Source organism: Cydia strobilella, chromosome Z, assembly GCF_947568885.1.
Source record: "Cydia strobilella chromosome Z, ilCydStro3.1, whole genome shotgun sequence".
In the NCBI taxonomy this organism is placed as follows: domain Eukaryota; kingdom Metazoa; phylum Arthropoda; class Insecta; order Lepidoptera; family Tortricidae; genus Cydia; species Cydia strobilella.
In genome coordinates this window covers 53,266,739-53,281,134 of record NC_086068.1, presented here as the reverse complement: position 1 = coordinate 53,281,134, position 14,396 = coordinate 53,266,739, and the positions used below count along the sequence as shown (strand labels likewise).

Below are 14,396 nucleotides of genomic sequence, written 5' to 3'. Positions count from 1 at the left end.
ATTCCGAATTTTAGAATGTCGAATTTTATCATTCCGATTTTTAAATGCTCGACTCATCAAAATTCCGATTGTCATAATTACGAATGATGAAAATCACGAAGATTTATATTTCCGAAAACCCAAAAAGCCGAATTTTGTAAATTCCGAACTACATAATTCCGACTATAACAATTCCGATGATGGCAAACACCGAATTTAACATTTACGATTTTCAAAATCACGAATTCGGAATTGCCCTTATTCCGAATTAACGTGATTCCTATTTTAAATATCCCAATTTTTAAATTTCCACTTTTTTGGCAACAGTTCGTTTTCTTGGGGGTCGCAGTTCTAACCTAACCTAACCCACTTTTCTGGCAACAGTTCGTTTTCTTGGGGGTCGCAATTCTAACCTAACCTAACCCACTTCTGGCAACAGTTCGTTTTCTTGGGGGTCGCAGTTCTAACCTAACCTAACCCACTTCTAGCAACAGTTCGGGTTCGCAGTTCTGTCTAATTTATTTATGCCGATTTTTTATGCCAAAAATATTTTATGCCGAATTTAACATGACGCGGCACGACAGGTACCCGTAATAATTACTTAAACGTGAGTCTTCATTTGAATATCACGGACTTCATTTTTCCAATCTTGTAAAAAACCGAATTTCTGAATACCGAATTATTTTATTTCCGATCGGACAATGATTTTTCGGAATTTAGGAATTCGGAAAAAAAATATTTTCGGAAAAGTGTAAAATCGGAACTTTAAGCTTTCTGTCAAGTGACAATCGGATTTAAAATTTTCGGAAATAGCACATTCGTGATTTTATTCCATCGTGTTTTTAAAAATCGTAATTTTGATATTTCGGACTTATAAATAATCGGGATTATGAAAGTCGTGGTTATAAAAATCGGAAAAACGTATTTCGGAATATTTGGGTGTTCCCATCAAAATCATGTCATCCAAATCGGTCCTCCAGTGAAATCAGTCTAAGCATGACGCCGGCGGCGGGCAGTGTCTGCCCCTTTTTTTTTGCCCCTACGACTTGTTGATAGTCATAGCGAAGCAGACGCTCACGGGGACCTGTAGGCGCTTAAAGCGGAACGGGAAGTTGCTCGGAATGAGGAGGATACGCAGGATGAACACGGCTTCTCCGGCGCCACACTCCGTCAGGATCTGCGCCTACATATGTATTGCGTACGATGTATTTGGGATCACAATCGAGACTCGCGCTGGCTTGCCGTTTCAGCCGAAAGCGAGGCGACCTGCCTGGCTAGAGCGCCACTGAGTCTCTCACCGTGGTTTTTCTTAGACTCCTGTGACCGTGCCGCTTGTGGCCGCAATGCATTGCGAGACTTTCGCGAAAGATTCGATTTTTTTCGGGAAGGCATGGTAACGCGTATAAGTCCCAAATCGTTTGACATTTACTGAAAAATGTTTTTTTTAAAGTACCCACCTTCGTGACCATTATTAAGAGGAAAGGGCACGGTTGCTTCTCCATGCAAACGCAGTCTCCATTTTTTGGATAAAAACTACCCTATGTTCTTCCACGGGATTCAAACTATTTCTATACCAAATTTTATCTAAATCGGTTTAGCGGTTTAAGCGTAAAGAGAAATTAAAAAAGTTTTTTTCATATTTTTTGTGTTTTCACTCGGGAATGGTGTCATTTTGATATCATAAATGAATTCGGCATACCCGATTTATACAAAAACGATACCTAACTTGGCCTAGTAGCTAAAATGATATAGTTATCAAGATAAAGTTTTTAACCCCTTTTTCCATGGGGGATGAATTTTTAAAAACGCTGAAAAAAAATCTTGCTTTTTAATATAATTAACGTTATGCAAAGTTTTAAGTTCCTGGCTTAAAATAAAATTTGCACCCCAAGACAAACTTTCATCCCCTTTTCAACCCCCTGAGGGGTTAAATTTCCAAAAACGTCAAAATTAGTTTTTTTGTAATCGTCTATCATACATTTCTAAGAAGTTTCAAAGCATTTGTAATGGATTCAAACTTTCAACCCCCTTTTAACCCTGTTAGGGGACGAATTCTTGAAAACGCTAAAATTACTTTTCCTGTATTATAATAATATGCCCATTATACAAAGTTTCAAGTAACGCACTCAAAAAAAATGAACTCCATACAAACTTTCAACCTCTATTTCACCTCCTTAGGGGATGAATTTTCAAAAACGCTGAAATTAGTTTTCTTGTATTTCAATAATATATCTTCTTACGAAGTTTCAAATTGCTAGCTTAAAATAAATCTTGAACTCCATACAACCTTTCATCCCTTTTTTAACCCCCTTAGGGGTAAAATGGCCGTGGATTTTTTGGACAGATTAGTAAAGTTTGCATCAAAATCCGTTCAGCCGTTTTCATTTGTAGCGCGGTCAAATAAACAGACAAACAGATAAACAGACAAAAATTCTAAAAACTGTTGGAATGTGTTCTGTTATCGATTCTAAGTATCCCCAGCCAATTTTTTTTCGAATATCTTCCATGTACAGACTTTCGACCCTCTTCCGCTTTATTATATGTATAGATAGCATCTATAAACTATCATCTGACAAAGTATCAAACGCGAGGCGATGACGCCGATGACTGAAAATAATTTTGTTTTTACATGTTCATGTGACCAGCTGACGGTCTTTCCACAGCGATACAATCGGCTGTCGATTTTGTTTATTCACAATCGCATCTAAACTATCATCTGACAAAGTATCAAGCGGGAGGCGATGACAAAAAAAAATTATAGACTATTTGCTGCCATTCCTCAACCCACCAACGGAGCGGCAGCTGACGTTCACGAGGGTTCATCATACATAGCCGTTAACCACTATACGAGTTTCCTTCAAGGGAGGTGATTGGTCATGGAAATCTGTTCCTGGCCCGCCGTCTATTATGTTATATATTAAAGTATATTTTCTCAAAAATGGACGGCAAAGTCCATGGAGACTATACAAAGGAGCCAAAACTCTATGTATGAAAAGTGTTCATCAAAAAACAGTAATTAGGCGGCGACACCATACACTGAAATACTACCAAAACCAACCTACGTAATTTGGTCGGGTTATTTGTTGCCTTATATTATGGTTCATGTTATACTCGTGTCCCAGAGCCTAACTAGTGCCACCGGAGAGATTAAGAACTATTATTTACATGAAAGCTGTCACTTTTGCAATAGTTCTGCCCAAAGAGTATATAACCACCACGTTTTGTTCTGCCATAAGAGATTGTCGTCCTTTCTATACCGTCCATATTGTGGACTCTGTGGATTGACTGTACTGTCAGGTCAGTCTGTCATCCATGTCAATAAAATTGTTGATGCTCTAAAGCAATCAGCTCATTCAAAAATATTATAGTAATTATATTTCAAAATACTACCGTGTAATTTGCGTTACTCTGAAATATGCATAGAAATTTGCCTCAAAACAAAGAAGCGTTGTTGAAATCCTACACTACTCGGCTGAAAGAAGATGTAAAGAGTATGCTCGACAATTTTGAAGGTACTACTGGTTATAATTTTATTTACAGTTGAAACAGTATTTCTGTGCCTTTTTTAGTACGAAAAGTAATTAAAACATTTCCTCAATAGTATGGGCATAATGCAATGATCTGTAATTACTAAATCGACAAATATTTTTAGTACGAAAGTAATTCAAACATTTCGTCAATCGTATGGACATAATGCAATGCTCTATAATTACTAAATCGACAAATACTTTTAGTACGAAAAATAATTAAAACATTTCGTCAATAGTATGGGCATAATGCAATGATCTGTAATTACTAAATCGACAAATATTTTTAGTACGAAAGTAATTCAAACATTTCGTCAATCGTATGGACATAATGCAATGCTCTATAATTACTAAATCGACAAATACTTTTAGTACGAAAGTAATTCAAACATTTCGTCAATAGTATGGACATAATGCAATGCTCTATAATTACTAAATCGACAAATATTTTTTCAGAGATCATTAAATTGGCTAAAGGCGAAAATGAGTCTCAATTGAACAGGATGACCCAAATAGAACAAGACACTTTTGAAATGCAAGTCAGAGCTGCTAATATTGGTAATTTCCTTCACATAAGTATTATTAGTTTCATGAGCCTATTTCTCTTATTGCAAAAGATAGATTGAATTTGGTTTAGATTGGATTATCGAGAACTACACACTTGGTAACAGGAAGTGACAAGTTGAGTTAGTAATAAGGTTATATGTGTTCTATTCCTGGCCCTATCCAAGTTTCTTAACCCCCTCAGCCTCACCGCCTCTGCCTAAGCAGACATGCCTAATAAGACTTGAGACATTGAAATATGTTTCAGTGCGAGCTGGAGAATCCCTGATGAAGCTGGTGTCTGATATAAAACAATATTTGATTTTAAACGACTTTCCATCAGTTAATGAAGCTATTACTCAGAACTCAAAACTCTTCAGGACTAAGCAGCAAGAGTGTGACCAAAAACTGATGTCCTTACGAGATGATATAGCCGCTGATCTGTATGACCTAGAGGATGAATATTTTACTAGTATATATAAATAATTAATTTTAAATTGTAATTGATAAGGTATAAAGGTATACATAAAATCATTATTTCATAAAAGGCAGTTTTATTAATTTCACTTTTTAGTTTTTAACACATTCAAAGCCGAATATTTTATGGTTTATTGTTAGGATAGTTGGGATCATTGTACTACAGTACAGCTTTATATGACTAAATTTTAGTGGCCTGGTGCAGATGTCTTGTGTGGCTGGGTGGCAATGAATGTGTTAATACTGCAATTGTTCCTGTTTCTCCTGTCATCCTGTGGTTTTATGTTTCATACAATTTCAAAGCATAAACTACAACTAATATTACAAGCAGAACTCCTTTTTTAATTTCACTTATTTTGCAACACAGCTCAGGTCTCTTAAGACCAAAACATTGGTATGATGTATGAAAACTAATACCACCAAAATTTCGAGTTCAATACTAATAAAAACACTATAAATACAGGATGTTTTTTTTTTTTTTTAGCTTTATCCCACATTAGTGGTCCCCTGTATAAGCCTCCTCCATCTGTCTCCACTTCTCTTTGTCGGTGGCAACATCCATCCATTTTTTTCCCGCAGCCTGTACAATGTCATCTGCCCATCTTTTTCTTTGCCTTCCCGCTCTTCTCTTTCCAGCTGGGCCTGGCCATTTTGTTACAAGATTTGTCCACCTTTGATTCTGATATCTTGCTACATGACCTGCCCACCTCCACTTTTGTTTCAGACTAATCTGCAGGGCATCTGTTATCTTTGTTCTCTTGCGAATACTGGGAAAAACCATTCCCAGTTACCACCAGTAAAAGGTGGGATTTTTTTTCCCAGTAGTACCTGGGAACATCTTGGTGATAACTATTGGGAATAAACCAAAGTATCCTACTACTACCTAATTTGGACTAATAGACACAATGGCTTTGTTTAGTTACACTAACAATTATTATTGTTCAAAACAATTATAGTAATTCTCTGTCTCGCTAGAAGCACATGGCATGGAAGCACTCCTGCAACTCTGGCTTAGTTAAACATGTCATATATGTACATATATACATGTTTCATTGGTCACTACTCCCCAGCGACCCCATGTGCCCCACGGGAGTTCTAAGCTGTCACCCCAAAAGGTGGGTGGGTTGGACAGCATTCTCTGCGTCTGCAGAGTGGAACCAGGCTGCATTCTCGAGGGTAGGTGTGAAAACGTAAGTGGCAAGTTGGCTGTATGTCCAGTGACACCTAGTTTTCTATCCTCAGCCCTCACACCGGTGTTGCCCTTGAGCCATCCTAGATGTCTCTTTTTATGGGGGCCCATCTCAGGAGTGAGTCACCACCTGCTGGAAAAAAAATTGTATACCGTTTTATTAGGCAGTCGTCCGGTATCCCATAGCCTTGTATTAATTGTTCCATGATGGGATAGAAAATAAAAACAACTTTCAGAAAAAAAATTTAATCAAGCTAACTCCAATTCAATTTCTAATCAGTTAACCACAGCTGAAAAAAATAATTAGTTACTGAAGGTATAGTGTGGCCCATCTTTAGGGTACTGTTTGATGGTCACAGGCCTTCCCATCTTCATGTCTTCAAGGTAGAAGTACAGGGCAAAGCACCCTCCAACAACTCCAAAGAACCACATAGCCTGGTACCATACAGGAAAGCGGGGTCTCATACTTATGTCATAGCGGTCTTCCCCAAAAATTTCAGCTCGGGCATGCAACTACAAGAGAAAAATTAAATTACTTAGGTATTTCAAGAATGCTATCACAACTCAATCATTTGACAAACACTACTGACATATTTCTACATATATCAGCCATTGCACTGATATTTTAGATAACCTGAGTGACGTGCCTGGGACGTCATAGGCGTTAAGTCTGTAAAGTACACACACAGTAAGGGTGATCAATGTCTGACACATGTGAAATATGTTGCTGCTGGTGAATTTCTTACGGGTTCGTTGAAATTCCTCTTCAGCTCTGGTTGATCGTATGGATAGAAAGGGTCTTTGGAGTCAGCGCCGATATCAGGCATCTTTGGGTAGTCGCCATAACCCATTTCCTCAGGGTACGGTTGATATTCCTCTACGCTCAATCCATACTTCTTGGCTGCTGCTTCGCGCTGTTCCAAGGTTACAGGGTATGGGCCAGGTTTGTACTGATAATTCCAATCTACGAATAAAAGAAGTGACGTAACAACCATAACAAGTAGAATTTATCGACATCACTTAAAAACGGACTTACGATTCCGTGCAGCATTGCTAAGTATTGCAGCCGTCTTACGTACTACATTTGGATTAGTTAGAATTGCCTTTTTCAGTAAAGCTGAAGCCATTTTCACTGGCCCAACCTCCAAACCTAAAATATTTTCTCCTCGATCCGAACCTTCTAAAATCTATTTGACAGCGGATAGAACAGATAATGGAAAGGCAAAGAGTAGTAGTATAATTCTAGGTCAGTAATGCCAATATATGAAACTAAAAGGTTCATGGTTCGGTTCAGAAGGTTTGTATAACCAATTTCGCTGATTAGCGAACTGACTCCACACTCGCGTTCGTGGCTTCGCGCCGCGATTTGCGCACGAGTGTGGAGGGCCCCTTAAAGTCCAAGCGGCGCGAAGCCGCGAACGCGAGTGTGGAAGCTATTTCGCTTATTAGCGAACTTGGTGTGGTTCATTTAATCAGCGATCGAAATCACCGAGCCAAATGAGGGCTACCGCGTTTAATTTCGCCGCTAGGGGCGCTAGTGTAGATGGAGGTCTTTCAAAATATCAAATTCATAGAAGTTTTGGGGGTTTCAAGCTTTTTTATCGGGAATTTTCACTCCTTATTCATAATTGTGGTAAATCTTTGTCCATCTTTGATTAATCATGATAAACAATAGATATAGCTCAATAAATGTTTGTGGTTTAAAAAAGTGCCAAATTCAACAGGTTGAAAAAAATGGCACATTTAGACGTTAAAATACCTTTGTGTATTGATTTTATAAAAATAAGCATAGAAGAATTTTAAGATCTGTCTTTCTGGACCTACATCTACAGTGGCGCCAACTGGTGAGCACAAAAACGGTAGCCCTCATTGGCGTTTCAGTCCGAACGGCCCTCGGAACGGCCTGATTTGATCGGGCAATTTAATCAGATTGGCGAAAAATTGTCCTCGTCAGGACAGCCCTCTTGTCTTGACACGACATAGTGTGACAGAACGAAGAACGAACAACAAGGTTAAAATATTTAGATTATCCCGAAGTTTTAGAACACTGTGCCTAGTCAAGTTAATTTCATTTGCTAAATCTCTGAAGAATTATAGGCTTTAGCAAAACACCCGCATGATGGGCAATGAGGGTTCACAACTAAGTGGTTTGGAGATTGAAGAGAAGGCGGCTGAGATAACAGACTTTTGGGCCCATTATAGAGCGACAATAAACGATAGTTGTAGTTATTTTAGTTTAAAAAGTGATGGTTCCGTGTCTGTTTTCAAAGGGGAAATGGTATCGGGGCCGCTATGGACAGTGTCAACACCTCTGGAAAAATTTTCTAATGTATGTACTTTTTCCTGTTTCTTATCAATAAACAGCAATTTTCTCATTAAAAATATATCGAAATATTTATGACTGTCTAGCATAAAATGCTAGCTAGTCTTAACAGTTGGTATATTGGTAAGACTGTTCTTAAGAACATTACAAATCTCTGGAACATAACTAACAAACTAAACCTAACAATATTTATAGATGGTACATGCCATTACATTAAGCTTAATTTGTTAACCCTTGTTTTCAGAACTTGTTGAAGTACAGACACCCATGTATCTTGCGCTATGTGTCAGCATGGCAGCAAAGATCAACTTTTTACCTAGCCACAGAGTATGTGCAACCACTGACACAGGTGCTTGGCTCCTTGACTCCGCTGCAGATATGCATTGGCTTGAATAACATACTGAGACCATTAGTATTTTTACATCAACAGGTCTGGTTATTTTTATATAATAGTTTTAGTTGTCACTTACAAACTTATTTTTAAACTTTTCTCTTGTGCAAAAAATGTTTAAGGCCAACACATTTTCTCATAGTAAAAGAATATTATGAGTATTGTTAGGTTACATTAGTAATATTACAGTTGACATCAAATATATGTTTACACTTTTGCACCTTGCTCCTGTAATAAGGCGAAAAGTGTAAACATATGTTTGACATGGACTGTACCAGTAGGATTACTACTTGGCAACTATAAAGTAAACTATCACAGCCAAAGGAGAGTCATAATTTTCAGGTGTATTTCTAATTAGGCTTGTGCCTGCTCGGTCACTACAGAGAGCGCTCCACTCTCGGTCAATCAATCAAATAAACTAAACATATATTTATTCCTCTTTACAAATTCAAGTTGATGCTTACACATAATAAAGAGCTATAAGTACAGTGCAGAATTCGAAAGAACAGGGTCTGTGCCTTCCAGTTGACCTGGTTCCTACACTAGGCGGGGCCTGTCCCGTAGGAAACCAGCTTACATCCGAGTTTCACAATTCAACTAGTTCGGTCTTTTAGTTCCTTTAGTTCAGTTCGGTTGTTGAGAGCCGGGAATGAATAGGAATCGGTTTCTCATTGGATTTAGTAACTGAATACAATTTAACTTGTACGATACGATTTGTCGATATTAAACATTAAAACACCTTAACAATACAAAAATGAAAAATATTTGATTTTCCTTCATATTTTACGGGCTTAGGATTGTCACGTCGTTCATTCATCTCATTCACACTCGTGCCAGGGACAGTGATATCCGTTTCGTTCCATCCATTTACCGTTTCACTCAGTCACGCGCTCTCCAATCCCACTGAACTAAAGGACCTAAAGACCGATTAAGAGCATGCAAAAAGATTTAGTACCTTTCGGTCCTTCACGGGATTTCATTCTTAACAGTTCTTAGTTCATGACCGACTCAAGCCTATTTCTAATTCTAATTATTTGGCACACCCTACATCCAATCTTACTTGATGGACATCAACATATTGTCATTTGATTTGCCTCAGTGGTGAGTGACAGGGTATATAAAAACAAGTTCAAAATGACAGATTTAGGTTTTAGGTGCCAACATCGCTGGTAAAAGTGGTAAGTAGGGACCACAGTTGGGTTTTTTAATTTTGATAATTTGACTTGTTACCAGGCTGGAATGTCACACAACAATGTTAGTATGCAAGCCATATACGTCACTGGAGATGGACAGTGGAAACTTGGTGGCTTGCAGTATCTCTGCTCGTTCCAAGAGCTTACAGGTGCTTATTTGAAGCATGCTCGGATACACAGGTTGGTGGTATTTATTGTACTATTATATTAGTATTTTCTTGTATAGATACACTTGAAAAGTAAACCTATATTGTATATGTTTTGATAAAAGTTTTCTATGCAAGTGTCCACTGTTGTAATATTTGTAATTTGTAACCATGTAACCTGTCAATTTTTGTCTTCAGATATGACAAGGCTGTAGACCCTAATGAGGATTCTCAAGAGGTTACAAAGAATGTGGACCAGTATGGCTTTGCTGCCCTCGTAGATGATGTGTTTGCTGGACACGAAGATGGTAAATTCTACCTTTCTTCAATAAGGGCAGAGTCTGACAGATTTTATATGTATAAAGTTAAAATGAGAAAATAGTAAAAAGGCAAGGGAATGGAGATTGTTAGTCTTAAATATTTACTTATCAGACTAACAGACCAAACTAAAGGCTCACTAAACTAAACAATTGTTTTTAGATACCTACTGTTATAACTGACATACATCTTGTGTTTTCAGATCAAGTACCCCATTTAAGAGAATTTAAACAATACTGCAGCAATAGTCTTCAACATAGTAACCCTGAGATGCGACCTAGTCTCTCGGAGGTCCTTCAGCACAGCTTCTTTAACCACGAATTTATTTCTATTTATAAATTCCTTAATTTCCTACCCCTGAAAAGTGAAGAAGAAAGAAGCGAATTTTTTTCGACCATTTTAGAGACACTTAAATGCTATCACGAAGATACTGTTGCAAAACAATTGGGTGGTCTGTTACTTTCTAGGTTAACTATGTTAGACCAAACAGCAAGAAAAGATGTAATACCATTCATCTTAAAACCAAAGCACGGTAATAATAACAGATATACATACTTACTTTCTTCTTCTTTTCCTGTTACCCCCTGCTGGGGTGTAGGGCTTACATACTTACTTACTTTACTAAGTAACAACAAGGGTTACATACTTACTTTACTAGTGTAAAATATAATATATATATAATATATATAGTTTAAAATATCTCTTCTTTTTTTTTCAGAGCGGTCACAAAATTGTGAATACCCCGGATTTTTCAGTATTAGCGTGTTTAAAGAACACGTCAAACCAAGACTTATGCAGTTGTTTGTAGTTAGAGACAGCCAAATACGAACGTTGCTGCTAACACATTTTTCCAAATATGTTCATGTATTTTCACACGAAGAACTCTCCCAACACATACTTCCAGAGGTAAATGACATGGATTGTTTTAGTAAAAATTATATATCTGTTTAAAAAAAGATAATTAAAAAAAAGTTTCTCATTGTTACAGTTACTGCTCGGAATCAAAGACACAGATGACAACTTGGTTGCTTCTACTCTTATATGCTTAAGTGAACTAGTACCTATATTAGGAGCTAGCACAGTAATAGGCGGCAAGAGGTCTAAATACTTTACCGACGGGCGCCCCAACTCAAAGAGCAGCCCTCATGTGCCTCCACTGGGCCGGACCCCTGACAACACCTTTGCACAAAGGCAGTCTCTCAAAGACTTGTCATGTTCCGAAGAAATATTCAAACAAAATCACGAGAAGGCTGAGGTTTATGACACTGAAAACATATCACATTTGATTGAAAGGCCTTCACCGGTGGGTGGCGAGTCAGTAGAAATAGAAACTGTTAGAATAAATTCGAATGTAGCAGATGCAAGTGAAGACGATTGGAGTGACTGGGACAACACTAACAACGCAAATAACGCTGCATTTAACCATCCAGATATGAAAGAGTTTCAGGATATCCCTGTAGCCATCAGTAGCGAAGTCACAATTCAAAAACCGTTGGTTAAGTCTTCACTTCTACAAAAAGCTGCAATACAAGCCAAGAAAAACATAATTGATATTTCAGAGTTGGATATAAAGAATCAGAAATTTGAGAACATAAAGAAAGCTGCGGCGGATGAGTTTGATTTTTTTGCAGACATGACCCCGGTCATAGAAAAACCAACTATAAGTGCAGTCGCGGCCGACAGCGTCTTGTCGTCCAGCAGTAAACTGGACTTTGTCCCGGACGACGGCGCCGACGCCGACGAGAGCGAAGGCTGGGGGGAGAACTGGAATGACTAGGTCACTGGTTACGATTCAAACACAAACATTCGGTTGAGTATTTATTGAATATGAGACAAATTGGTACAAGCTATATCAATCAGATGAACTGTTCATTTGTTTCCTAGATTAAATGTACATATGTATTATAGAATATTAAGGCGGAAACACAAGAGGGTGGATAGACATATGATTGTAATTCATTAAATAATTTATTATTGTTTCTTTTATATATATTTTTATTTATAAACAATTCGTGATAGTAGAAAGTGGCATATAAGTTATTATCAGTGGTCGTGGGACACTTCCTCATGAATTTGATTTGATAAGGAATCATGTTTAACGGTAAGTCTTACACATTTAAAAGTTCAATCGAGAGTGTACGAGTATCGTTACGGCAAAAATAATTTCGAAATCTATACAAGCTTTATATACACGTATATAAGACTCAAATCCTGTTTCACTTACTCTAATGTTACTCAGCAGAAAATTATGAATTGTGGAGCCATTTAGGGTTCACTTTACATTGGACGTTTCATATGTTAGTATTGATAACCAAATTAGCTTGAACCCTAAATGGATAAATAATTGAAGTCTGTGACCGTACTTATGAGGTAATACATATTGTGGGAAGACGAGTAACAAATGTACTGTCGTATATATGCAAAAGCAGCACTCAATGTTAAGGTGTGAAACTGAAACACATTATTCTTAGTAATGTCCTTGACAAACTTGAATGCACAATAAAAAGGAATTGATTTGTTGTTGTTTATGTTATTGATTTTCTTGTCTCATATACGAGTATATTAAAATTAAGTAGGTACTGATAAAAAAAGAAGTGTAATATTTGCTCGTACACTCAGGGAAATGTATGTTATCCCACTTATATTTAGGGTATCTTCGGTTCGGAAACGGGTTAATTTCTGAACTCGCAAATATATAAAAGCGACACTTGCAAAGAAGCGTTCAAGCGTATAGCACAAAGTGATTATAGTTTAGTGATAGTTCCGAAGTTACCCTAATGCACCATACTTTGAAAATTGTAGTTAACTATGTCAATAAAACACGTGTATCAATTTTCTAAAAATCAGACATTCCTTGCTGACGCTGCCCGTGCTAGAAGGCCGTACGATAAGTGTCAAAAGTGAAAAATAGCCCAAGAGTCAGTGTAGTGTCATATTATTTGTAATATACACTATATAAATTATTGCTACTTATATTATTGGTATTTTATTTGTTACATAATTTATTTTTACCTTAACCGTATCCACTTTGCGAAAGTACATACTTAAGACATCTCCCCAACATCTCCCTGTCAAGTTCGTTTAGAACTTCAAAATGTTATTAATAAGTAAGGTACAGTCACCTGCAATTATGTTACACAACGTTGGCCGCAAAAATATCTGACTCGATCTTATTTGTAGAGCCACATATTTTTGCGGCCTTCGAAGAGTAACATATTATTGCAGGTGAGTGTACCATCGTCCACACCCTTGGTACTAAACATTATTTTGACGTTAGTCCGAAAAGAACTAAAACGATGAGTATCTACTTATGCTATTTAGTTAGGCACCGTACGCATTTGTAATGTGCACTGTTGCTTGGCTACCTTGACAAGTAATGTTCACAGAGTTACGTTATGGCTTATGTTTACGAACTGATCATATTAGCATTGCCCGTGCCTTTTCCCGCCTGGGAATCTGTACGCATTACGGTATTATATAACCTGCATCCACAAATCAACAAACTTAAATAACATAATTATGTCTATTCCTAGTTTAAGATTTTTTAAATTCACCGAATAGCAAGTGGTAAATACAAAAATGCATTTCGTACATAAGTTTTGAAAAACTCATTGGTACAATTCCAACCCCGGACCTCCGGATTAAAAACGGGACGTCAGATCCACTCGGCGCATCCGTTTTATATATAAAATATATCGTAAAAAATAAAACGTAGCGCGATTTATCTGATTCCTTTGGGCCGCGACACCAATCTTCTCATAAAAAAAGCAGTCGCTGGTCACTATGTCGACGAAACTGTGTAATCACGTTTAAAAAAAGTGTTACTTATACGAAAAACTGTAAACCAAGTAGAAGAATAAATGATGGAAGCATACAGGTTTCGACTGGAGTGACTAATAAAGTGGAAGAGCCATTTATTTATATGAAAATCTGGTACTACTTAATTAGCACGCTAGACTCTTACCACGCTAACTTTGCACAAACTTATTTGGCACTAAGAATGCATACATATCCCTATAAGCTCCATACTTTACGTAGCACTTGGCATGAAAACTTAGCGTGTGCCGACTCTAGCACATCCTGCTTCGCCGCGCGCGACTTAACATGTGCAGTCGCGCGTGACAATCCGAGACCTGCCAGACTTGCAGGGGGCCTGGCCAAGATAACAATCGTACATCGACAAACACCAAAAGAAAAGAAAAATTGTATTATAACCGATTCTATACAAAAAGTTAAGTGACCATTTCCATACATGTTTCGATTGTCGTTTTCTATCAACGATTGTTGTCTTGGCTAGGCCCCCAGGTATC

General features: G+C 37.5%; 4 protein-coding genes across 4 annotated transcripts in view; 3 read left to right on the top strand and 1 right to left on the bottom strand.

Moving 5' to 3' along the window:
* LOC134754777 (protein ROP) overlaps positions 1-14,396 on the top strand; it is a 260,729-nt gene that overhangs the window by 31,207 nt on the left and 215,126 nt on the right. The gene's annotated exons all lie outside the window — the stretch shown is intronic.
* On the top strand, positions 3,274-4,580 carry LOC134753857 (mediator of RNA polymerase II transcription subunit 22). Its single transcript, XM_063689802.1, has 3 exons — positions 3,274-3,491; positions 3,963-4,064; positions 4,318-4,580. Exons 1-3 carry the CDS (start codon positions 3,395-3,397, stop codon positions 4,533-4,535), a joined length of 417 nt encoding a protein of 138 aa, XP_063545872.1. The 5' UTR covers positions 3,274-3,394; the 3' UTR covers positions 4,536-4,580.
* Positions 5,946-6,926, bottom strand: LOC134753878 (NADH dehydrogenase [ubiquinone] 1 beta subcomplex subunit 8, mitochondrial). The gene is made up of 3 exons (XM_063689836.1): positions 6,752-6,926; positions 6,462-6,679; positions 5,946-6,228 (listed from the first exon to the last, which is right to left on the bottom strand). Exons 1-3 carry the CDS (start codon positions 6,840-6,842, stop codon positions 6,019-6,021), a joined length of 519 nt encoding a protein of 172 aa, XP_063545906.1. The 5' UTR covers positions 6,843-6,926; the 3' UTR covers positions 5,946-6,018.
* LOC134754776 (protein-associating with the carboxyl-terminal domain of ezrin) lies at positions 7,688-12,070 on the top strand. Its single transcript, XM_063691141.1, has 7 exons — positions 7,688-8,044; positions 8,283-8,468; positions 9,663-9,802; positions 9,967-10,076; positions 10,289-10,618; positions 10,805-10,992; positions 11,075-12,070. Exons 1-7 carry the CDS (start codon positions 7,832-7,834, stop codon positions 11,861-11,863), a joined length of 1,956 nt encoding a protein of 651 aa, XP_063547211.1. The 5' UTR covers positions 7,688-7,831; the 3' UTR covers positions 11,864-12,070.